At 43.7% G+C, this 25164-nt stretch overlaps 1 protein-coding gene across 3 annotated transcripts in view; it reads right to left on the bottom strand.

Moving 5' to 3' along the window:
* NEURL1 (neuralized E3 ubiquitin protein ligase 1) overlaps nucleotides 1-25164 on the bottom strand; it is a gene marked incomplete at both ends in the record, with an annotated part of 155193 nt that overhangs the window by 12528 nt on the left and 117501 nt on the right. For all 3 annotated transcript variants that reach the window (XM_080348162.1, XM_080348163.1, XM_080348164.1), the window contains one exon: nucleotides 3936-4616. In XM_080348162.1, coding sequence (XP_080204288.1) covers nucleotides 3936-4616 — 681 coding nt within the window. The remainder of the gene's footprint in view (nucleotides 1-3935; nucleotides 4617-25164) is intronic.

Genomic DNA, 25164 nt, shown 5'->3' with positions numbered 1-25164 from the left:
GTTGATGGAATATGTTATTTCATTGCTCAAAAGAAAACTTCAATATTACTGGAAAGGATGAAACCCACAAGGGAAACCACACAAAAAAAAAAAAGAGACAAAGGAAGATGTTTTATGTGCTAGTGATTCACTCAGAGACAAAAGAAAATGAAAGACTATCCCCAAACATTTGGATCCCCAAATACTACACATATAATCTTATTGCTATGATAGCTCTTCCAGACATGAGTCATACATTTTAAAACCTTTTGGGGTCAATCAATTTAACTTCATAAATGAATTAGACCACCAAAACCAGGCCAAAACCAGACCAATGTATCCAGACTGGCTCATTTCAACCTTTCAGAGCTGTCGATAAAACTGTGTGTGAGCTGAAATGCTTACCAGCAAAAGCTGAAAGCAGTAAATCAATTTTAATAGGCTGGTTTTGTCGACTGTACAAGAATGATGCCTGAAAAAAAACCCAACCCAAGCCTGAACTAATGGAATTCCTAAAGGATATGCAAAGACTGTTTCATTTCTAGATGCCTAATGACCTGGGTTTCTGTTTGATTGTCCTACATGCATTACCCATAGAATTTCTGAATTAAGACCAGCACTTTACATATAATATATTTAGGAATGCTTCAAGTCCTGACAAAAAGATCTATTGCCTCCCTTAATAGCTGGTTCCTGTAGTTAATTACTCTCGCTTATGTTTAATTTAAATTTGTGTCCCTTCATTTTCCAGCAGCTTGATGTTTTTTTATGCTATTATCTGCTACATTAAAGTGGCCCCCTCTTTCATTTATCTTCCCTCCATGTGGTCAAGTTGCCTTTTAACCTTTTCTTTGCAACAAATTGACATCCTTCCTGCTCCCACCACAGGTGAATGCTGCATCTCGCTGCACTATAGTGGTACTTGGCTTCCATTTATTTTCACTTTGCTGGGGTGACAAAAGAAAAATAGTATTTCCAACCTCATCTCTCCCAGTCTCCCCTGATATTTATATTAGTAAATAAATGTTGTATCTCCAATACTGTGCAACCACAGTTGGTCAGCAAACGTCAGCTTCTATGATAAAGCCATAAGCCAGGTCCTACTCTAGGCCAAGACCAAATAACTAATCTCAATGCATGAAATGTAAAATCCAGTGATCAATATCCTGAGCCATCTCATTCTCTGAGTCAAAAATTAACCTTCTCTAGGTGCAAGAGTGGCATTGCTACTCTTTACCTTCTCCATTCTCCAAATTAAACCGAAAAGCTGGAGAAGAAGCAAACTCAGTAACTTCATTTTATAGTCAGCTGTAATGCTGATGTTCCTTTAACATTGCATAACACTGCTTTGATTAATCAAATAATGATATGCCCCCAGAAATAGAACAACATCTGATATTTAAAATAGGTTTGGTACAATTATGCCTTTTGCCATATTTGTGTCTCATTTCTTTCAAGGATATGTAACTTCACTTTTTCCATTAAAACTAGAAAAAGATGACTATAAACATGTCTTCTCCTGTGATATAAAGCTCAAACTATGAAAGACAGATCACACAAAATTACTCTTGTTTGCATTCTGAAGAAGGAGCTTGTCATTAAAAAGATGAACACTTTATATTCTTCTTACATTTTCTAATATTATAATGACAGATATTATGGCAAGCACCATAATCTGTTCCACTGCAGTGCAAACAGTGCACATCACCTCCCTAATAACATTGCAAGAGCTAGAGATGGGAGTTCATTATTTTCTTTGCCTTCTGCTGGGATATTGCTGATCCATATAATTCCAGCAGCTGCAGAGATGTGCAGTGTTGGGACAGTGTCAGCGCTCTTCTCTGGGCAGTTGCACTGTGCTGATACTGGGACTGTACAGCTCCCAGTGCTGTTATACTGGAAACATAGGTCTGAAAAGTTCTATTCATATTTTAATGCCTGTTAAAAATTATAGGCAAGCTCAGAGCTTTTAACTGGGAGGTGTCAGCTTGCTGTCCAAGCTGACGTGGACAAAGCTGTACACTCAAGCAGGGTCCTACCCTTTCCTTGAGAGAGGCAAGGTCAGCAAGGCTGGATCTTTTCACTTACATCTCACTTAAGAACAATAGCCCATTTTCAGCCTCTCCTCCAGTGACTGAAGCCAGAAAAGTCTGTTACATAGTCACAAATTCAGGTAATAAGGAGTTTTCCAACTCAGGAGATTTTGTTTCATGGATCCAAACACAGATTTATCTAAAACATGCTCTGAGAGTGTGCTGGTTTGGGCTGAACCTGTGAGCAGGTAGGAAGGACATACACAGGGTATGTGCAGCAGTAGGTTTGCCCAGGATGCAGGAGGCCAGTGTTTAAGTCTGTGCTCTGTTGAATTCTGTATGAGGGTGTGAATTTATTCCTCTGGTGAGATACGTCCTCGCTGCCCTGTTTCAGGACCCATTGCAAGCAGGCTATTCACTCTGTGCAAAACTGCCAGAACTAGTGATCTCATGTGAAAGGAAGCACTGGTCAAAGACACAGTTTTACCAGCAGCTCCATGACCTGAGGATGTTTTCCTTCTAACATATGCAGGAGCATTTAATCACCTACTTTTGTGGGATGTTCTTGACTTCACCTACCATTATCACAATGACATGTTGGAGGAAGCAGAGCTAACCATGGATTATGTACAATACCCACATTAAATGTAATCAGGCTGAATTATCAGGGATTGAATTTTGGGCTTCTGGAAATAAATTACAGTGTTACATTTCTCATCTGCGAGCCTTTAACAGCCACAAAACACTCCCAGCCTAGGCCTATGGTCAACTTTGTGCAAATTGTATAGAGCACTTCATACTGTGATTAAGGAACTGGATTCTTCAGGCAGATGTGCATGTTGACCTCAATTTATCTTCAAACACTGTCTATAAATCCTAAAGAGGAGGTCAGTTGGCTTTTGGGTTTGTGGCTTCTGGTTTTTTTGTTTTGTTTTTCATATTGGGAAATCTTCCTGTTTTAATAGTGAGGATCTGAAGCAAAAAATAAGTATATTTAGAGTTAGATGAATGGAACAGTATAAACAAGAAAAGAACATTCTAAAATCATCTCTAGTTAGAGGAGTACCAGCAATTACATCATGTTCTCAGAATCCATCATTTACTTTGATATAGTCCAAATTCATGGCCAAATGCATCCTACACTTCTGTCTAATACACACAGACAAAAAAAAGTAAATTTGGTCCTGAGCAAATGCTATTTCAAGGCTTTTCCCTCCACACCTTTAAAAGATAACTTGCAGGATTGAAAATCAAGTACTCCTGTTAACACCTTAAAAACAGAGCAAAAATATCAAGAGAAAGAGGCCAGCTCTTCAGAGGTCCATCAACCTGTATGAGCTACACTGCTTTAAATAGGGCTGGAGGACAAGGAAGCCCTTCTCCTGGTGTGCTTGTCAGTGCCATGCTCTGTGCATTGTTGGGATCACGAGAGCTTCCTCTCTTCTTGCTCGCCTGACTCTCACATACAAGCCTGGGGATAGCAAGGGGACAGCTCTTTTTGGGAACTGGTCATGCCAAATAACCAATACACAGAAAAGAGAGCCAGAACTCATTTTTCCTCCTGGCTATGTCCTACATTAGCTCAGCCCAAAGCACCTCTCCTCCCCCTTCCTTACTTCTCCTAGGTCAGTGGTGACTCATCTGTACTTTTAATGGACATCTCTGAGGCTTAATTCATTATTGAAAAGGGCTTTGAGGCCATCACATGAAGGATGCTAGAGGAGTGCAAAGAGGTAAGCCTTGTAACTCCATGTGCTATGGACATAACTTTGTATTTTGTTTTCCTCCTTCTATAAAAACAAAATCTGCACCTGATCCTAGAGCAAGGAGGGACTTATTCATTCCCTCAACCCTTTACCTGCAAGGGATCTCCCTCTTGCTGTCTTGTGCATGTGGTTTGGTAAAAGGGGGGTTCTGACATACCCAACAGTCGAACTTGTGTGACTGCACCATGTAAAATGAAGAACATCCAGAGGGGCTGGGAACAGTCCACGCAGACCTGCATGCCAGTGCCAGCACCGTTGTGACTCAAATGCAGCTCGCCATCTGAATTCACCATAAATCCCAGGATGTCACCGCTCTGGAGGGGCACCACGACTCGGCAGATGGCCCAGAACTCCTTTCGGTCAACCAAGGACTCGGGGTTATATGGGAGGTCACCAGGGCGCAAGGTGCTGGGGTCGCAGGACGTCACCCCGTAGGACAGCGTCCCTGTGCGCACAGCGTTAGACTTGTTGATTTTGACAAAAATGGTTTCGTTGATCCGAAGGGGTCTGTTGGTGAAAACCAAAGTCCTCTCCTCCCGAGCGTGCTCCAGACGGGCCACGGTTTGGTCATCAAGGATTTTGACGTGGGGTCCCCGGAGATGATGGAAGCGGAGGTCACTCTCCAGCTGGGAGGGGAGGAGGTGGGAGTGCTGGGAGTTAAGGGAATTCTGTGGGATGGGGCATGTGGTGGCCGTCACATGGAAGGTCTCCTCCTGCAGATTGAGGTCGCACAGGCTGACCGAGAGGCGCGTGTCCTCCGTCTCCCGCCGCAAGGAGGGCCGGCGGATGGCGGTGAAGGAGCGGGGCCGCAGGCAGTCGGGAGGAATGATTTCACTGTCTGCAGGGAGAGAAAACAAAAAAGGGGTCACTTCAGAGAAAACAAAAATGCCCAGGAGCCTGCAAATTGCCATCGGTTTGATTGCTATGTTTAAAAGGGAAAATGAGAAACCTGCTGCCATTAATAAATTTCCCCCTTTAAAACATGGAAGCGGAGTATCATAAAATGTATTTGCAATCAATTGCTGTTCTTGTGCTTTCCCCATCAGCATCACCATTTTCAGCTTCTGAGCAGGCAGACTCAAAATCAATGGAATCGACCAGGGGAGGATCTCCTTGGAGAGAGGAAGCAAAGGGTAAATATCTGAAATACACCCTGAATGTACCAATCAATATCTCCAAGTTTTCATGCTCTTGTTATTGTCTACAGCAATTCTTATAGATCTAGGAAATAAATATCTAACTACACATTTTTTATATTTTAAGTCAAATACTATGTTCAGTTCTAATTTATCACTATGTGAAATTTAATTAATTCTTGAATATAATTAATCATCTGTTCTGGTGCTCACTGCAAACCAGTAGAGATATGGATTTCACAGTGCAGAACTGAACTTGGGAATCTGCAGTTTTCTATAAATCACATGCAATCATTTATTATCTCCAAGCCAAATAATTAAAAATCAAATTCAGATATGTAACAAAGAAAGATGATGCTCACACATTCAAATCCACCAGTAGAAACAGAATTGCACCTTATCCTCTTTGTTAGTCTCACCCACTGTTTCAAGAGCTAACCAGTAATTTATTTGATTCTTTTTCTAAGGAACATAACCGCCTGCCTTTAACGCCTAAATTACCTTTATTTAACATGTCCTTAGCTATGCTGTTGCCATAGGCATTTTAGAGAGCAATATACTGAGAAAAATATATTTCAATCTATTATAAAAGTAATCGGAGACAATGCAAAGATTTATACTTATGCCTGACCTTCTGAAATCCAAGAAGCCCATGGCGTCAAGAGACTATTCGCTGTCAGAAAACTGAGCATGTGGGTAAGTCTTTGCAAACACTGCAATAAGCTATGGTCCATGTTGACTGTTCCTCTTTGGGAACTGAGCCTGAAGACTGTTGTGGCTCCAAGCCTGGATCTAAACAACATGAGGTGGGACCACCCCATACAACAATATCCTGTGCAGGTGGCACAAAGCAACAGCACCAGATTCCAGCCTGGAACCTTCCACAAACACTGCGTAAGAGGCAGAGGAACAGAGACTCATTCCTGACCCACCTCTTCCAGTCACATATCCTTGAAATTTCCTTCTATGACAACAAAAAAGCAGGAACTCAGGTTATCTGAGGATTTTCCCAGTAGGATGCACCCTCTCTTAGTACACCAGAGTAGTGATTCTGTACTGATGTGCCAAGGAATAATGCCAGCTACTGAATACCCAACATCTCCTGCAATATCAGAGGTCTGACTAACAGCCTGTCCTGTCCTCCTCTTCTGGGAGCCCTGACAAGAGCACACCCACACACAGTTTGGCCGCAATAGAGCTCTTTGCTTTGCTTAAACTGGTTTATTCCAGGCTGCTCTTTAAATAAACTGCTATTACGAGGGAAGCAGAGTCTCAAAATAAAAATGGGCTTTGTTTCTCATGTTTGATTTTCCCCATACTGATATTTCAGCTTCTCTTTCCAGAAGTTAATTAAAGGAGGAATAAATAAAATCAGAAATTACCCCAAGTAATTTAGAAGTGGGTCGCATTAATGCTTTGTAATATTTGGGCTAGCATTTGCATTGCAAGTGCTCCTGCTGGATAGAATTAGACTTATTTCACCCTCCTTTGGCTGGAAACCCACACAGGAGAACAAATTAATACTGGCAGCTGATGACGATTCTTTGGTGTAGGTGAATGGGTAGAGACCTTTCTGAATAGGAACAGAAGGTCCTCTCTATTTTATTCCCTGTAACTATGCATGTGCAGCCTGGCTGACAACTGTGACGTGTGGGTAGCTTGCAGCCAGAGTTTTGAAACAGCTTGTTTTCCACCAGGATGCTTGCATTTCCCTTTGGCTGCTGGACAAAATATCATTTTCCATCTGAAAAGAGGTTAAGAGAGATGGAGTCCTTCAGCCGACAAGATACATGGCAGTGACAGCAAACCAGGGTTACACATTCAACTGTTTTATTTAAATCCATCCGTAGCTCAGATGCCTAGCCACATAAGGGATGAGATGTCTCAAGCATATGGGATTGACTGTGAGACTTAGTTTATTAATGTTTGCAAATACCCATGGAAGAAAGGATTGCAGTTTACAGTATCTGAAGTGGCATTGTGAAAATTTAGAGAGGAGTCTTTAAGAAATACTGGCCTGATCCAGAGCTCTATATTTTCGTAAATCACAAAATACCCAGTCAAAGAAAAAACAATCCCATTCAACACAAAGTAAAACGAAAGTGGGATTTGTCTTTTGCGGTGGTAGGTAAGTTGGAAGAGATGTGGAACATAATTTATCCAAAATAACTGATTATACCCAAAGATTATGAAAGAACAATTCTAGTGAAATGTGAAATGAGGTGACTTTGAGCAGTTTCTTTCACCAGAAGATACCCAGGAATGAGTTCTTTCCTTCCGCTAAAGTTCCAGTTGTCACTTCTTAGACCAAGCTGTTCATGCTGGAGCAGCTCTTAACACAGCCAGACTCCTGCAGAACATTTACAACCTGCCTTTTATGCCTACAAAGGAGAGACTCTGTGTAGGAATGTTCAGGCACATTCATATTTGCAGAGACACACGTAGAGCACACATCAAAAAGACAGAATGACTTTATGTAATGAGACTAAAATACAAAATGGTTCAATGGCCCATTACCAAGGAGATCACCCAGCTTCAGCCTGAAGAATCAAGAAATCAATGCTGCTTGTTAAATATTCAAGGTTATAACATTTCCTGTATAAGGCAGTTGGCAGTGTTTATTTCAGAAAAGTCAGCTTGTGAGACACCTCCTTGGGTGAGAATAGATGGACTTGTGAGTCACACTGCAGCTCTCACTGAGTCACCAGAGCAAAGTTCAGCGCAGCTGGTTGGGGTACCACCAGCAAGCAGGCTGTGATTGCGGCAGCAGGTTTTGCTGTGCTCTGCATCAGTGCAGTTATGGTGCCAATGCTGGATTTAGAGACTTAAAGTTTCTGGTGGAAAAATAGACATAGCCAAAGTAGAAAAGATTTCTAATACAAATTTTCTGCTCCTCAGTTGGAGACTCTGAGATACCAAATTTTGTACAGGATGCCTAACTTCATTAATCCCTTTGTATTTTTTTTTCTGGCTTTGCTTAAGAAAGAAAGTGAGCAGCAGTAGAAAATTAGCACTGAAGGGCAGTTGAGCAGTTCAGCCATCTTCTGTTTTCTCTTCTTATCTAGTGGGGTTTATCTGCAAAATTTATATTTCCAGCAGCTGATGCCTTATACAGAAAATTAACTTGAAATATCTTATTCAAACCAGAGGCTTCAAAGCTCTCTGTATTCCTGCTCAGAGGGCATGGAAGAGCATCCTGCTCCAAGGAGGCTCAATGAAACTGCAGTAACACTTTACAACAGCACTTACAAGGAGCTGGTGAGCAGCCAGATACAGCTGTAATCACTGCATCTAGATCAGAAGTACTTCACTACCACTTTATTTTTTAAATACTCCCAAATGTTGTCTTCTTAAAATCATCTATTTCCTTAAACAGGTATAATACGTATCATGCACATTTAATATGGCTACATGCACATCCAAACACAAAGACATTTCTAAGCACCAGCATGCACAGATCACCTCAGCCTCACACAAACCCAAAGGGGATGTGTTGCTGTCAGACTGTCGAATCATTATTTCCTTCTTATTTTTCTTTTTCAGTCCTATCTGTCACTGCCTAAAGGTGTGACTGTCCAAGGTTATGAGTCGCCAGTATTCACACACCTGAACAGAAGAGAAAGCAGAGCAAACTCAGTACACACATGCTGGAAACTTGCAGAGTCCAGTATTTAGTAATAACTGCAAGCTCTAGGGACACAGATTTCCTCCTCTTGATGAGTTTTCTGAGATTTGTGCAAGCCTATGGCCTTACATGAACTATTTATTTAGAGTATGGGGACTGCAAACCGAGTATAAATCAACCAAACTTGATACTTATTACTACAGAAAATAACATAAAATTTGGGGACTCAGAGTGATAACCTAAGAACCTATCTTGTTTCTAATTATCTTCCTTCCCAGGAGAGAGAAATGCTGAGAAAACAAGGAGCAACCTAGTCATTCCTTGCATCTGGAGAACATTTCTGTGCTCAGCTACTAAGCAAAAAGTGAAAAATCGGTAAGGTCAGAACCTTACTGGTGTACTCCTGCTCTTCCTGTGCACAGCCCCATGTTCTTTCTTTTCCTTCTGTTCTTTGCTTTACTCCTTCACAAGTGCATTTTTCTTCTCTTAATTCCTTACTTCACCAGGTAATTGTACTTTTAGTGAGTACCAGTGCTCATTGTTTATTTCCATGACTAAGGAAGCTCAGAGGTGCCAAGCTACCAAAAGACATCTTGAAGCCAGTGGTCCTTACAAGAAAACTCTATGTAAATGTACAACTGCAAAAGGATATATACTCTCTTATTCTCACCATGCTGTGGGGGGCTCCATTCCTGCTCAGGAATGCAGATGGAGGCTTCTTTTCCCACCATCACAAGAGGTTGCACGGGGAGGACAGCTGGCTTTCCAACACCTGGAATCTTGCAGTATTTCCTCCGTGGTCTACAGCAGGCTCATGCACCTAACAGCCCATTTGGCAAGACTTTGACATTGCAGGGAGATGTCTTTGAAATATGAGGCAGGTGTACCATGTCGTAAAATAATATGGCACTCAAAGGCAACTGGGAAAAGCAATCAGTCATAAGACAAGAAATAAACCCAGGCTTCTGGAAACCTTCTGTCACTCTCAGCTTCGTATTCCCCACCATGGGAGTGCAGGTATTAATCCCAGCTCAGCCGCCTGCTTTGTGAACTCTGCCTGTGTCATTCTGTGGCAATCTTTGCTCCCTTGCTGACTCAGTCCTATGGAGCTGATGTATACCAGTGGGGAACAGCCACGCTTCAGTGCAGAAATAGCCAGAATAATTTCTATATATTATAGCTCAATTTATTATGTACTATAAGGTGAATGAGGACTAAAAACTCAGTAAAATGGAAACAACTTATATTCTCATCTATCCTTTCTAAAAGAAGGATGAGACCACTGTGGCTGGGGGCAAGTAACAATAGACGTTCCCAAACCACTTTGGTTGCCAGCTTGCCCAATGTGTGTGTGGCACCCAGTCCACAGCACCACGTGCACTGGTAAGAAGAGGAGAAGCCACGACTGGGTTTGGGAAGAGGTGGAGCGCTGTATGTGGTCCTGGGTTCAAAATCCACCCAGATCAAAGCATGAGTGCAAACAGATCTTCACGCAGCCTGCTGTACTCACGGTGTTCAAGACGTCCTCACCACTGTGGGATGCCCTGCTCAAGGCTTTCTCAGGCTCTCCCACATGCATCTTAACTGTTTTATTGTACCAGGAGGAGCTAAGCAAACAGGAGAATGAAAATTGCCCTTACTTAAAATAAACACAAGAGAAAAATTGAGAAGTGAAGAAGGCCGAGGCCACGCTCGCAGTCATTGAGGCAAAGCTCCACTCACAGAGCATGTCCAAAGCGCTCTTGCCTGCTGGCGATGTGCTTGAGCAGACACTCGTAAAACTATTTGTTTTTCTGCAAAGTTGTGCTCTCGGTGTGAGGTCTGGAGAGGAGGCCGGGCTGTGCTGCGCTCAGCATAACGCTGCAGAGACCCCGCGCTCCCGGGTGGATGCTTCTGCTCTGATACTGCACACAGGTTCCCCCCCCCCATACTTCCCCAGCTTGTTACTGTTAAACCCTGAATTTATATGATCTGAAACCACTTCACTGTGTTTATTTCTCATAAACCATCAGGCGCCAGAATGTAGCTTCTCAGATCATACAATGAAGCCACTTTCAGAACATTATTGTAGCATGTGGGAGGCAAATGTTTAAAATCCCTCAAAGGAATGATTCAGACTAAAAACCTCCTTTGCCATATAGTTAGGAATTCACTTCTACAAAGTACATTTCCCTTTATGAACAACCGAGAAATCAAACTGCCTGAGTTATTGCCTCAGATCAGCCATTCCTTCTCCTTGAAAACACCCACATCAAATCAAGGACATCAGCTAAGTAAATACCTACTTATACAATACCTGCATAATGTGGATGTCTCTATTTCATTGACAGTGTAAATGTTCCATTTCAGATAAAGCTGCTTTCTTCTGCTCTCACTGATCTGGCTTTCTTTTAGCACATGCTTACAGCAATATATGCAAAACTACAGCCAACAGACAATTTTACTTGTGCCAGCTATGTATGTAAGATGCACAGGCTGCTCTTTAAGAGACACTAAAATCTGCTCTGGGGCAAACAGCATCTGAGATCAGAAGTCAGCTGCTGGGCTCTGCAGCAGAAGACACTCTTCACCATGTAAACAGAATGGATATATAAATGGTGAGTGGGAGGCAGGAAGAATTAATGTTTTTATTCTATAGACTGGAAACCATGGGATGGAGTAAGGTGTCCAAGGGACTAGATGACTCCTCTGGCAGAGCTCTTAAGCAAAACTTCTTGGGATTTAGCCCAGTGCACAGCAAAATCACCCCCTTTTCCATAGAGCAGCCTCTCATTTCCTAACTTCATTCAATGTCTTATTCTCTACCTGCTGCTCCTCTGCTTCCAACAGCAGGTCACTCCTTTCACCTCAAAACTCAACTTACTCGGGACTCCTGATCCATTAAGGGATCCCAGCAGTCGGGATGGAAACCAATGTTCAAGAATTCCTCCTTCCCAACACATCAGGGCTTGGTATCACCACACAGTCAATGGAGGGCAGACATACGTTTTGTGTGCGTTCACATGGATACAGCAGGAGTAAGTGGTCACATGCAACTTTTGGCTTCTTGCTCGTTGCCAACTGGAAGCCAAGCTAACTGATATAAGAGCCATTTTCATTGCAGGAATGACAGGTATTTAAACTGAGTGCATTTGTTTGCTTGTGACCAACACAGTCCAAATTAACTTTCTGACAAGATACTCAGATGTTTTTCCAATATTGCTGAAAGCATTGGAGAGAATTTCTGCTGTAATCAAGGGGCAGAAGTCAAAGTCCAAGCACAAAGAGCCCAAAGCTGGAGTTTGTCTGTGGGAGAAATCATTCATGTTAACACTAGAAATTATCACCAGATTTTAAAGCTGCGTTACGAAAGAAGGCAGACCATTGACTCTGAGGAAACAATTGCAAGGCTACAAACATCTACCACTTCAACAGAAACTAGAGGAAATCAACTGGACTTGTCTTTGCTTTGTGTTTGCAAATATTTGAATAAAAATCAGCATTTCTTTCCAGGCATTTTGGAAGAGATTGAGCACTAAAGCTATTTGGTTTGCATCATTCAGTTTTGGAGAGGTGATCAAAAACGGGATGGAAGAGCAAAACTTAGCCTTTTAGTTGTTATTAATTGATATGTATTTGATGAATCTATTGTTCAAATCTGGTGGGCTCGTGTGGCCATTCAGCAGCAAATCCTGCTTTGGGGGAATGGTGCATTTGTAGCATTAGGCACAGAGCAGCTGGTGTCCTGGCAGGTGAACCTCAGGAAACTCCTGGGATTTGTTCAGAATACTTTTCTAAAGATATAAATATCCTCCCTTGGTATATTGGGATTATCCCAGATTTCTTGTTGTGGTTTATCAATGCTGTACAAATAGTACAGATAAAATATCACAGCAAATTAAATCAGAAACAAACAAAAATCACCCCAGATTCGAAAAGAATATGAGCTCAGGTACTGCCAGCCTCCAAGCTGAAATATTCAGAAAGAAAAAATACAAACTGCTGAGCTTTAGGGAATTGCAGCTTTTTAAAACCAGAATGAACAATTGCAGTTTCCAGGTCAGCTTGGTAATTGAAATTATCATCTGCATATTCTTCAATAAAATCTAAAGAATGAAAGCACACAATTTCATACATGAAAAAGACTACAGCTAAAGGTACAAAGGTTGAGTACTGACTGATAAATTGTATTTTTGGGACATGTGCTATCTAGTAAAGTTATGCTCTGAACCAGTCTGGTTCATAACAAACATTCATACAATTCTGCATAACATCTGTAAGCATGTCAAATTGATTTGAACATATGAAATGGCACAAAGGGCATAACTAACCTCATAAAATTAAAATAAATTACTGTTTTCCTTAGCAAATTTGAATGTTTTGAAAGAGCCTGACAGTAGATTATGAAGAACAAACTTTCATACTCATGTTACAGTTGTGGATTTGTTTTCCACAAAAGCTGATGCTCAGAGAGAGTCTGCAGGGTGCTGGCAACATCTGTGTTACAAACAGTGTGTTTTGGTTTTCTTTCAGGAAGGCTTTTCATTCAGGATATACTCATCCTCCCTGGCCACCTGTCCTGAAGACTGACAAATGTCCTTCAGGTTGAAGACGTGCTTAACTACTGCCACAGCCACCTCTGGGTGCCGGCCCCTCCACGTCTGATTCCCTTTATTACATTCAAGGGTTTTCCCTTTGATGTTTCCTGACTTCTCACACAGTCATAGAAACAGCGTTTGAGGAGAAATCAAGTGCCTTGGGTTTTGTGGAGATCAGCCAACCCCTGTTATTCACTCCTTAATCTATCTCACACTCAACATATGAAGTGTCTGAATTTTACTCCCACCATGATGCAATGATTCCCACCTCCATTGCACCACACCTACTTGACTCCATGTTCAGCTGTTATTATCCTTCTTGAAAACCATAGCATCATCACTTTTAAGACCATACCTACAGCATTTCAGTTGCGGTCCTGCCTCTCTCTGCAGAGTGCCCCAACATTTTTTTTTTCCTTCCGTTTCCACTTTTTCTTCCAGCTCGAAAGTCTTTTCTTACTTGTTTTAATTACCTGGGTAAGACCTAATTCTTCCTGAAAACTGCAAATTGTCACTTTAGCTGATGATTCCTGATCTTTAAGATGTACATGTCTGTGTAGAAAGTTCTCTTTCTTATTGTTCTTCATGGGAAATTAAGGCAATAATTACAATTCCTGCTTGTCTAATAACTTTATAGAACCCTCTTCTCATACCCAGTGACTCCTGGCACTATCATCCCTTTTACCCTCCTTTCCTCCTAGAAATGTTGACCTTCTTACCTCATTCACGTAAGACAGTAGTTCACCACTGCAGGCAGTACTGAGCCCACAACTTTCATATACTGTGTTGCAGATTGCCATAGGCTCTCCAACAACTCTATTTCTAATCCTCCTTACGTTACTGTGTGAATGTTTCCATAGCATCTCAGTGCTCACAGTCAGTTCCCAAGCGACATCAGACACATCCCTTCATCCCCTGAATCATCTGACAGCAATTTTCTTCAAAACAAGTACTTTCTTCCTCCTTCCTATCCATCATCCTCCCTCCTGTGACATTTATGTATCCTGCATTTATCCTTTTTTACTTGCTTTCATTTACCCTTGTGTCTTCATGCCAGGCATGGAGAGGATGAGAATTTCTACCCCAGAATCCAGCACGAAGCAGCTCTCAAAAATGTTCTGCCTTCTTTTCCACATGTACAAAATGACAGTGCAGCCATTACATTCCGTCCAACCCAGTCCTGTTCTAGAGCTGCAAGATGCACTCTCCCAGTTATGCATGGAAACAGTAAATTAAGGTCTTGTTTGATGAGCTTATTTTCAAGCAGCAAAATTATTGCAGTCTGCACCAATTCAGAAAAGTTCAGCATGTGTTTAGGTCTTGTCCATTTCATGACAACACTTAAGCATCCACTTCATCTAAACAAGTATTTATATCCCACTGAAGGCAACAGGATGTATACACGAGCACATCAGTAATCCCAAATCTGAGACACAGGTTTAAGGTTTAAAAACTACATTCCACATTAAAAAATGAATTCTTATGCCAAACTCCACTCTCCATCGCTGTCCTGTTGCATCCTGCCAGTGAAGTGAACAGCAACGGAGATCACCTGAAACAATAACCCTAAATCCGTCATTCTAGCTGTCGTGCTGGACAAAGTTAAGGCGTAAATCAAAGAGAGAGTCAATGTCCACTTCTGTCATTTGAAAAGTTCATCTCTTCAATAATTTTTTTATATGTTGTCATGGCAAATGCCCATTATGCTTCTGATTACTTTATGAATTATTTTGATACCCTGAACTAAAGGAACTGAAGAGCTGAATTTTGTTACCAGAGCCTCAGCTAACTCCTTAAGCAAAAAGACAAAGTCTGCTCTCACTTTCCCCAGGGAAAGCTTCAACACCTTGCTTATCAGTAAAGCTAATTTAAATGCACAGATCACAGGACGTGGCCTCAAAAGGTTTAGACAGAAAGACAGGAGGCTTTCTGAAGTTGAAAATTGAAAGTATAAACAAGAACCAGCCAGAGGGCCACAGTCTGGCTGTCAGTCAGGGCAGTGTGACTTTGCTGAAGCCGTTGGGTTCACATGGAGAACAAGGTCCAGCATGTGCTGCCAGATGCTCAAAGCAGCTGCAGCCCCAGCAGCCAAACCTTCCTCTGCCCCTGAGGAAATGGACTCGAGACCTTGGTTCCCAAAGGTTTCTGCTCTCCCCACATCCCACAGACCTGCTTTTCTTCCTCTTCCTTATCTTCTTTTTCCCTTCCCCACCTGACACTCTAAGCACAAACAAGCTCGGTCCTACTGGGATTCTGGTGATGAGACAGGATGGTCTTCCAGGGAAACTGAATCCTAAAACTGGGACATAGCCCCTGTGGTAGATAAAGCTGGACTGTCCGATGAGAGGCAGGCACTGACCATCTCACAGCTTCCCCAGCGAAAACAGTGCACCAGAGACATGCCAGCTATAAGCACAGTACTGGGGAGACGCCTGACTTCGCAAGTGGTTTGTGCTATTACTGATCCTTGAGATCTTTCAAGGAGGGGTCTGGGCATGGGTAAGACACAGGCACCTAAAAATGCCCTGAGTTTTTTGGCTCTCTTCACTTTACACGGGATGCTTTTCCTTTTCTTCTTTGACCTCCTTGAACTCCTATGACAGATGTCTGCTGTTTCTCAGCAGCTTCCCTTTGCCATGATGCCCTGTTGTACTGTCCATGCATATTCACTAGGATTTAAAATTTCAGCTTATGGCAAAGGTCACTCTCTCTGACTGATACAGGCTCTAAACTTCTTCATTACCTGCTGACGCTATATTGGTTTTGCAGCTGTTTGGCTAGGAATGGGTACCTGTGTTCATTCATCCACATGTCCAGTTTCAATCTGCTAAACTCCCATGCCTTTATTTTTACCCTGTCTTCCTGTTAGCCCATGATGCTATATACTTCTCTGGTCTGGGAAGCAGCTAATTGACCCTCTGCTCTTTGATGGTTTGAAAAATGTAAAGTTTATCTCCAGAATGTGGTAAACAAGCTTGGGTTTGGAGATTAGACTACAGGGGGTATATTCAGGGAAAAAAAAAAGGCCAATAAAAACATCACAGGTAAGAACCTTGCTGAGATCTACATGGGCTAGAGAGAAAGTAACCAGTACAGGAATGACTCTTCCAAACTTGAGGGTTTCTCATCCCATTGATAGACTAATTTCTCTTCAGTTTCTGGCCCCTTCAGCATCAAAGTTAAAGGCAATATTTGGTGGCCATGTTATTGTGAACCTTTCTGCACATACTCTGAACTGTTGTAGGGAACTATCAAATCCTTTCTAAATAATAATAGAAAATTTTGAGCTTACATCAGCTGAAATGTCATCACCAGCACCAGTGATGTCTTGCTCAGCCTAAGGAATCTGGTACCAATCCCAGGTCTGTCTGGGACCCAGTTATAAGTGAAAACTTCTCTCCACTCTGCGCAGTATGGTACCACTGTTCCTGGTGTTATAACAGATTTTACTTTTAAAAAGTAAGGTTTTTTCATTTTCAGCTGTGAAAATATTCTTTGTTTCCAAGCACAGATGCAGGCCAGTCATCAGAGCAAAAATCTAGATAATACACGTTTGTGTTCATTCTTAGTCCTAGTACACAGGACTGTACTAGGAAGGTGCATAGCTAAAAACCATGCGTTTCTGAAAGCTAGATGAGAAGAAAAAGCAGATGATGTGCTCCAATTATCCTAATATCTAAAACAGAGAAGAAAGCGTTACTACTGGCTATATTTCTTTTCTGTAACTCTTCTTCATATCACAGTACGTAAGGGAAAAAAAATGCAAAGAGGAGTGTGGAGGACTTATGCTCTGGAGAATGCCAGTGAATATGTGCAGAAAGGGCCCCATGAAGCTGTACATACTCTGCTCCAACCAGGGCTGAAGCTGTGTAACCAGACCCCTTTGCTCTGTGTCCATAGGAGAGACAAGGCACCTGGGCAGCTGTTGCCATAGCCACCCCTTTATGGCCCAGGGCCAAGTTTCCCTCTGCACAGAAATATTATTTACAAGGTGGCTTAGGGGTGCCTGGCAGTTAAAATTGGCAAATCCCATCCCAGGGGAGCTTGTGGACCAACTTAGACATAACGCAGCGAGGGAGTGCGACAAACACAGGGAAGAGAGGGGCAGGGTGAGATGGTAAGATGCTGTGTACATGCCTTGTCGGCTCTTCTATTTTTCCTGTTGAACACTGTAAGGACTCTGCATCCCCATGTATTTCTGCAAGTGTCTGCTGGTCTGTTCTGCTGTGGCCACTCAGCGATGACACAGCCCCTGCTGGGGGGGGCTCCACAGCCTCTTCAGGCAAAACTGAACCCTCAACCCTGGAGCTAAACAGCCCTTTTGTGAAGCTGTCAGTGCTGCCAGGTCCGTGAAATCCCCCTGGCCAAGCGTCAGTCCCTCCACTAGGTCGCACTGGTGCGCAGGCACCGTCTGCTCCCATGCTCCGGAGAGGTGAACGGGCGGCTGCCAGCACACCGGACCGTGTCTAACAGAGCCTGGCATCAGTGGGGATATAGGGGCAACATTTAGTCCCTGTATTGGCATGAAGAAATCATGGCGGTCATAAGGAGTGCTGCAGTAGGTGTGAACTTGTCCTGAGAGCAATAGGACTCGGAAATCTGAGTTATGTAGAGTCCAAGTTACATAGGGTGAGTTACATAGGGTCCGAGTTACTACAGACTTTTCCCTACACCAAACACACCACACAGACTTTACTACCAGGGGGCCAGCCTGACAGCACTGGTAACAGAAATTGTCTCCCTCGGCCAGCCTGTTGACAGCCAGTGCGGCACATCCCAAGCGCCTGCATCACACCGGGGAGCGGTGAGGTTCACCCAGCCAGTGCTGCCAGCTCTGCCCCATCGTCTGTTCCATGACAGACACCATACATCTGAGAGCTTCCTGCTGCAGAAAAACCTGTCCTGTCTGCAGAGAAACAAACAGCGATTGCCACCATGGCACAAATCCACAGGAACGGTAACAAACAACTTTGATATCTACTGTATTTCACTGCTTCGTCCTGCCAGAAGCATTTCACTCAGGTCTATTGAATCTCCCTCAGTCACCCATGCTCTCCCAGGCTCAGGCAATGCAAATGACTTCCCATGTGAGGTTCGCAGCACTTTGAAAATTCATATTTATGTGCAATGTGAATCAAATAGAATTTAATAAGGAAACAACAGAATGGCGGCTGGATTCACTTCTACATCTGTCAAATTTACATCTACACTTTTATATTTTTTAAATCAAAACATCTATGGGGTTATCAGTTTTCTTTATCTGTAGGTGAAGATGCTGCAGAGCTGAGGGTGCCACTTCATTGTTACATGGTGGCTTCACGTGGGGCCCAGCTGGCTGCAGCACCCATGGGTGCAAGTGAGAAGGGACAGCGTGGCTCACGTGCCCACTTCAGTCTGTCCACTCCTACATTAACCCTGTGAAAAGCTGCTGATGAGAAGGTGTCATCCTCCGTTTCTGTCCCTGGGAGAACACAGTCACCTCAACACTTGTGTCCTCCTGTTGATTACCCCCCATGCCCCAGCACATGTATTTAGGAGACTAGTCCCAGCTCAGGGTGTCAGAGTGGCCTTTCCCAGAGGCATCAGTGCTATAACAAGGTTCGTGGTCCATTTGAAATTAGCCATCCCAAGTAACCTCTAGAGTCTACCTTCTTCACCTCTCAGCCCTCTGGGAAACTGTCTTCTCCTCAGAAATTTGATATTTTTAAATTTTGGCTTGTTTTCCAGGTCAGCAGTCTCATTCCCCTGCACTCCCAGTTGTTCAGCATGGACGTGTTGAATGCTATCACTGTCTCTGTGCCTTTGCCATCCCACCGAGTCTGCTCCATGGATGACTGGAGGCAGAGCCGCAGGAGGTGGCTCTTTCAACAGTGGCTGCGCGCTCACTCGGAGGATGCTCTGCCACTGCAGTACCTGCCAAACCACCTCAACGCCGTCACCAGCGCACATATGGTCGATCCCAGAAACTGGCAGAAGGGGAATGATTCAAGGGACAGACAAAAACAAGCTGGACATGGCCAGGATTAGCCACTGAGCCCTGCAGGCTCCTTCCTGTTCCCTCCCTGGCCATCTCGATGCCATGCCCATGGCCATGTGTTGTCTGCACTGCACAGCCGCCTCTGCTTTGCTGGAGCTCGCAGTCCCTGCAGCTAAATTCAAGGATGGGCAATCCAGAACCATTAAGGAAAAGGATCAGGATGGTGCCAGACAACACTTGCTGCAAAACTGACACGCCTGCAATGAGAGCCATCTAACTCTGGCCTGCTGCAGTGCAAGGGCAGTGTTCTGCCCCCAAAACAGGGTGCTTCTTGGTGGACTTCTCACATTATGAAAAAAGAATCGTTTTTCCCCCAAAAAAGAAAGACACCTGTGCGTTCATGCACTCAAGCACCTCCCATTATCAAAGTGCATTTTAACTCCAGACCAAAAGCTCAGCTTAGGCTGCAATATAAAGCAAGGACCATTTCTGCCTCGCACCAGCTCAGCATCAGCTCTCCCCCATGCACATGGAGTGTAAACACTTATAACTATTCATCTGTAGTTTTACATTGAAAATATGTTGCTATGGAGAGCACAGCAGCATGCGTCTAACACAGCGCACCACAGCAGAAGCAGCCCACAGCTTCTGCTGATATTTGCAGGCCCTCCACACAAAGGTTGAAAATAGACCTAAAGCTCAAATGAAGCATCTGTAACACCTCATTTCTGCCCATCCCTCCCCGAGGCACTGAGACTTTTCACAAAAATCATACCAAGCATCCCACGTACGCTCTGACGTCACCTCATCAATTCCTAATTCCTCACTGTACACATGCCTCAAAAAGGAAATTCCTTACAGCTCCATTTTCATTCTGTGTCCTATTTTTGTCTGGGAACCAGGTTTCCCTCTGAAACCACCCACAGGTGCTGTTCAGTCCTTATTACCTTCTGAGCCACAACACAAAGCAAATTCCTTGTGCTTCTCCACCTTGTTGCCCTGCCGACTGTCAAGGATCTGATTTATGTCATTTAAAGCCAACCTTAGCAGCAGCAAAGTGATCCCAAATACAGACACAGTTCAGAGAAGACTGTTTGTGCCATTAAAGTCCCAGCCTTTGCAGTCTCCAAAACACATAGGCTGGGCCTTGAAGGATGCTGAGCATTTTCTAATCTCACTGACTTGAGACTTGGGAGAATTTAGCAAAAGCAATGCAGACCTGAGGCCACAGTCCTATGAATGAAGAACACCTTTGGGGTTTTACTTTCCTATGACTTTTTAAAATATCTGAAATACTGTTTGTTTTCTTTCTCATATTCTGGAGGAATTGATAAATCTTCAACTGTACTGTAAACATGCAGCCATCAGCCCTTGATTTCTAAAAATGCATTTGTATTAAGCTATGAAATTATTTACAGTGGTCATAAACATCTTTCCAGCATCTGGCAGCTGGGAGAGGGCCTTGAAACTCACTCATTTACTTACATTGTAAACCACTTTCTAAAAAATAAATAAGCTCTTAATATCTCACCCACAAAAAGAGGCACATAGCGTACAATGCTATATTTAGGGGTCCTTTGGAGGTCAAGGATTCAGCAGCTGAATTTCTGTGAGGATCCTTCTTTGGTGAGTGTATGTTTATGCCCAAATGAATCGTCAGCTGAACGTCTTTGTTTTGAAATCATTTAAAAATTCTTCCATTGCTTTGAATGCTGGAGGAGCAGCTGTTCAGTTCTGGTTTTGCCTGAACCAGGGTCAAATTCTGATGAAAGGGGCAGAGGGGGCACTTAGAAAAGCCAAGTAAATGTTTGCTGACCCTTTAGTAGTGAACTTCCTGGGAGAGACTGCTGAGCCTCTGGGCTGGTTCCTGGAGTGGGGATGCTCTCCAGGCCAGAAGGATGCCCTGTGCCAGAGCCCGTGGAGAGGGGAGAATGTCGTGCAGCCTTGCAAAGAGGTGTAAAATGCCATGCTGTGCTGGCACTACCTCACAGGTTTTACTGCAGAAGAGTGGTCAGGACATACAATCATAGAAATATTTTGGTTGAGAGACCCACAAGATCATCGAGTCCAACCATTAACCAACACTGTCACTAAACCTTGTCCCTAAGAACCTCATCTACACGTCTTTTAAACACCTCCAGGGCTGGTGATTCAACCACTTCCCTGGGCAGCCTGTTCTAATGCCCATCCTCTCAATGTTCTATCTTGCCCCTGGCTCAGCATCCACAGTCCAGGCACTACCTGCCAGGTCATACAGAGCAGGGAGAAGGGAAAACAAAAATCCCACACATCCCACCAAATGCTGTGTGAGGAATGATCCATGTTAGGGCCCCTGATGGATGCTGAAAAGTATTTAATCTGATGGAAATGTGATTTTCAGCTTCTGTGAAATGTGGTGCCCTTGAGGGCAGAGAAGGATGACTGGCTGGTTCAAAGCAATCCAGGATTGAAAACAATGTTTTTAGATCAAACTTCATCCAAAATTTGTGTTTTGGAAAAAATAGCCATAGCCTTTTACAAAACCTAAGATAAACAATGACTGCTTCACTTATATAAAAATAAAAATCAAACTCTCCCCTAATTTCAATGAGATCTGGTTAAACAAAAAGATTAACTAGCAAACAGGAAAACAAATATTTCATTCACTCTTCCTGCCCCAGACATGGAAGAGAGGGAAGAATCAATCAGTTATTAAAATCAATTTTATTTTAGTCATGTGAGGTTATACTCACGGACACCTAGAGATCTGAAAGAAGAATTTTAAAATAGGAGCCCAAATGTAACCAGGTCCTACTATATTGCCAGTGGTCCATAGACAAGCTCTGTGTGAGGGTCTGCTTACTCCATTTATCTACAGTTGCCAATGGCTTCAGAGATCTCTGACAAACTGCAGAACATCAAAGCTCCCTCTCCTTCCCCCTGCAGCCCACATCTGCTCCACTGGGGAAGATGAAGCTGCACCAAGATGAACCTGGATCATGCAGTCCCCACCATGCACAGCTTGGATGCTTGGGACCCTTCCTTTGTGGTGGCACAGCCAACCCCCCGGGTGCACTGAAGAAGCTGTCCCTGTAGCACAGCTGTGATGGTCTCTGATGTCTTCCCAGGCATCCAGGAAAAAAGGGAGTGGGTTGCGAGGATGCTGGTAGCAACCCTAGTTGGCCATAAAAACTTAACTGGAATGCAAAATAGCTCATCAAGACACTCAAGTTCCTATGAGTTGTTTCCCTCATGTGTCCCCCCTGTTCAGTCAGTGCAGAAGTCCTGCACAAACATTTCTCAAACACAGTGAGCTATGTCTTTCTATGTTGTTGGGTTTTCTTTAAACAGCTAGTAGTTACCAGTCAGCAAGGGACTACCCCATTAAAATTAGGCAAAATATGCTGTTTTCTTAAGAAAGATAAACAAAAGGCGAATGCAATGGGATCACTGCTGGTGTTCAACAAAACCTTCCTATTGCTGTTGCAATACTTGAAGCAGCACAGACTGCTTGCTGATGATGTCGGGGGGAGCTGAATGAAAGAGCTGCTCTGTGCCTTCAGGAGCAAAGGTCTGAGTTCACCCCCGTGTAACACTGCTCTGCTCACCCCAAACAGAAACTTAGCTCTACAATTTCGAAACTATGCATGAGCAGCATGAATAAATCTCATCACCAAGGGTTTCCTGCAATTCCTGCTGAATATCCAGTCCTATTAGTCAACATCAGGCTCTGGGCAACATGAAAAATTGCAGAAATCCATCCTGGCTGTCACTGGAAATCAAAAGTCAATCTCAAAAAGTGAGAGACTCCTTCCAGCTTTGGAAGGCATTCACATTTCAAGACTACAAATGCAATTGTCAAAGCTCTGCACATTCATGTGAAACAGGAAGGAAAAATAAGACCCCGGACAATGGGACCTTAGAGGAGTGGTGGAGGAATGATGCTTGTCCTGAGAAGCTATTTGCCAAAATGTTAAAATAGAATCTGTTTACACAAGAGATTGAAAAATGTTAACAGTCAAAAATGCGTTAGACAACAAAATATCAGATTAAAAACACTGGGTGGATTGTCCTGTGAGCATGTTCTAAAATAATTTATGGGTTCTCCAAACTTAGCAAAATGGGTATTTTCTGTAATAACCCCTTTGGTGGGGTTTCTACCTCTGCTTTCACCATGGAGGTTTCCTCCTCTCCATACCCACAACCATCTGCCTCCATCTCATCCCATTCTCCCGTCTCTCCCTCATCCTGGTCCCACCCCTGCCCAAAGCTTCCCTCCCACCACAGCTGTAGTCACCAACTGCACCATGTGAACAGGCTGTGCTTTAATTGTGCTCGAGAATAAGAGACAGAAAGCCAGGCTCCCCATTTCTATTCTTGTCCCTTGTCCTGCCCACAGAGTGTCATCTCTGTGACCTGTGACTCAAGTCCTCCTCCTGCAAGCAGCTCACAATGCTTTGAATACCCTTAGGGGGCTGTGGGGAGCAAGGTCTCTGAGCCCTCAGTGACAGATCCCACACTTGCCTTGTTAAACATTGAAGCATTTTAGGTGTTAAAAGGGAGAACACGCTCTTTTAAGCATTTCTCTGGGGAGCAGATGGCCAGCAGCTGAACTCCTGGAAATCTGTGCAGTTTTAAGGGGGAAACACGGCCTATAAAACTTCAAATAAAATCTATTGTAGACTGCGTAATAACCAGCAAGAGTCACATACTACCCTGTCCTTGCTGTTTCAGCAGCCTTCTTGTGGCTGAGCGTGAAGTGCTGTCAATATACCTGTCAGCCTTCCCAGGGCTGCAGGGGACTATTGTTCCCTACTTTTGGAGCAAATCCTGGGATCGACTCTCCCTGTCCAGTCAGCTCTCTGCTTTGAAACTTTCACAGTGGCCAAATTTGTCGTCACCATGCAGTGCCTAAGCAAAATCATCAGGGACTTTGTGGCTGATGACTCAAACACTCAGTCTCTGCATTTAGCAGGCACACAGATGTATATCCTGGCTTGAACACGTTGCTGCTCAGTTAAGGTGATTCTGTCAGACAGAGAGGAGACGCCATAGCTTTCAAATGCTTCTTCACTGAGACCGTCTACCATCCTGTACTGCAATGGTACAAATGGGATTCCCAACTTGAGGGTCTACCCTGCTTACACTTGAATATTCTCCTAGTAGATCTTTTGCAACAGGTGATGCACTTCATGCAGCGTTACGGTGCTGAGTCTCCTGCCCACATTGAAGTAGATATGATCTACATACCTCTAGGATGCCTAGAATTCAAACATATCAGGTCCTGCTGATTTTTACCCCCTGTCTTGCATGTGTTCATCTGAAAAGGTTTCATCCCATGCCCAAAGGTGAGCAAGGTGAAGAGAGGACATACTCTGTAACAGGTGCTTGCCTTCACACTTGCTCCTGCTGTAAAAGCCACACAGGTGGGAAAGCCTGAATACTTCAGGACAGCTCCAGCTCTGCCCAGGCTCACCTGGCACTGCTGTGCATCTCCCTGCCTGGCCTCTGGTGCCTGGAGAGGCAGCGGGGGAGAATGGAGAGAAGAACAAGAGCATGTCACTGAATGCCCAGCTGGAGGAATCAAGAAGTATTTGACTGTTCGGGGGAATTGCCACACTTCCCCCTACACAGAAGTTGCATCTTGTGCTTGTTGTGCAACACAAGGAAGCGCAGGGCCAGAAGAACAGGCCCATGACAACAGAAACAACAAATTCGTTCTTCTCCTTTTTCCAGATCCTTAAAATACTGTGAATACAAAACCTGCAAGAGCAAAACTCCTTCCTTCGCAGTTTTACATTACTTTCAACATGAGTAATTCTCTGTTTTCCAGAGAAGAAGAGATGAGGCCCATTCTCCTGCATCTTTTGTATTTTTGGGACCTGTTGGAGGTCCCGGCTGATCTCCTCCTCCTTTCCACGGATGCAGTGTCAAGGATGGCACCGGGTGGTGGGGACAACTGACAGCTACTTGCAGCTGCAGCACCTCTTCTGAGGTGTGATGTCAAGGTGGACAGCGGACAGCTTGCTCTCGCCATTCTCCAAAGCTTTTCAACAACTCCTCCTTGCAGTCTGCATGGGATCCACAGTCCT

This window comes from Nesoenas mayeri, assembly GCF_963082525.1.
Source record: "Nesoenas mayeri genome assembly, chromosome: 7".
NCBI lineage: Eukaryota > Metazoa > Chordata > Aves > Columbiformes > Columbidae > Nesoenas > Nesoenas mayeri.
Note: the sequence above shows the minus strand (reverse complement) of the source record. Positions and strands in the feature narration are given on the sequence as shown.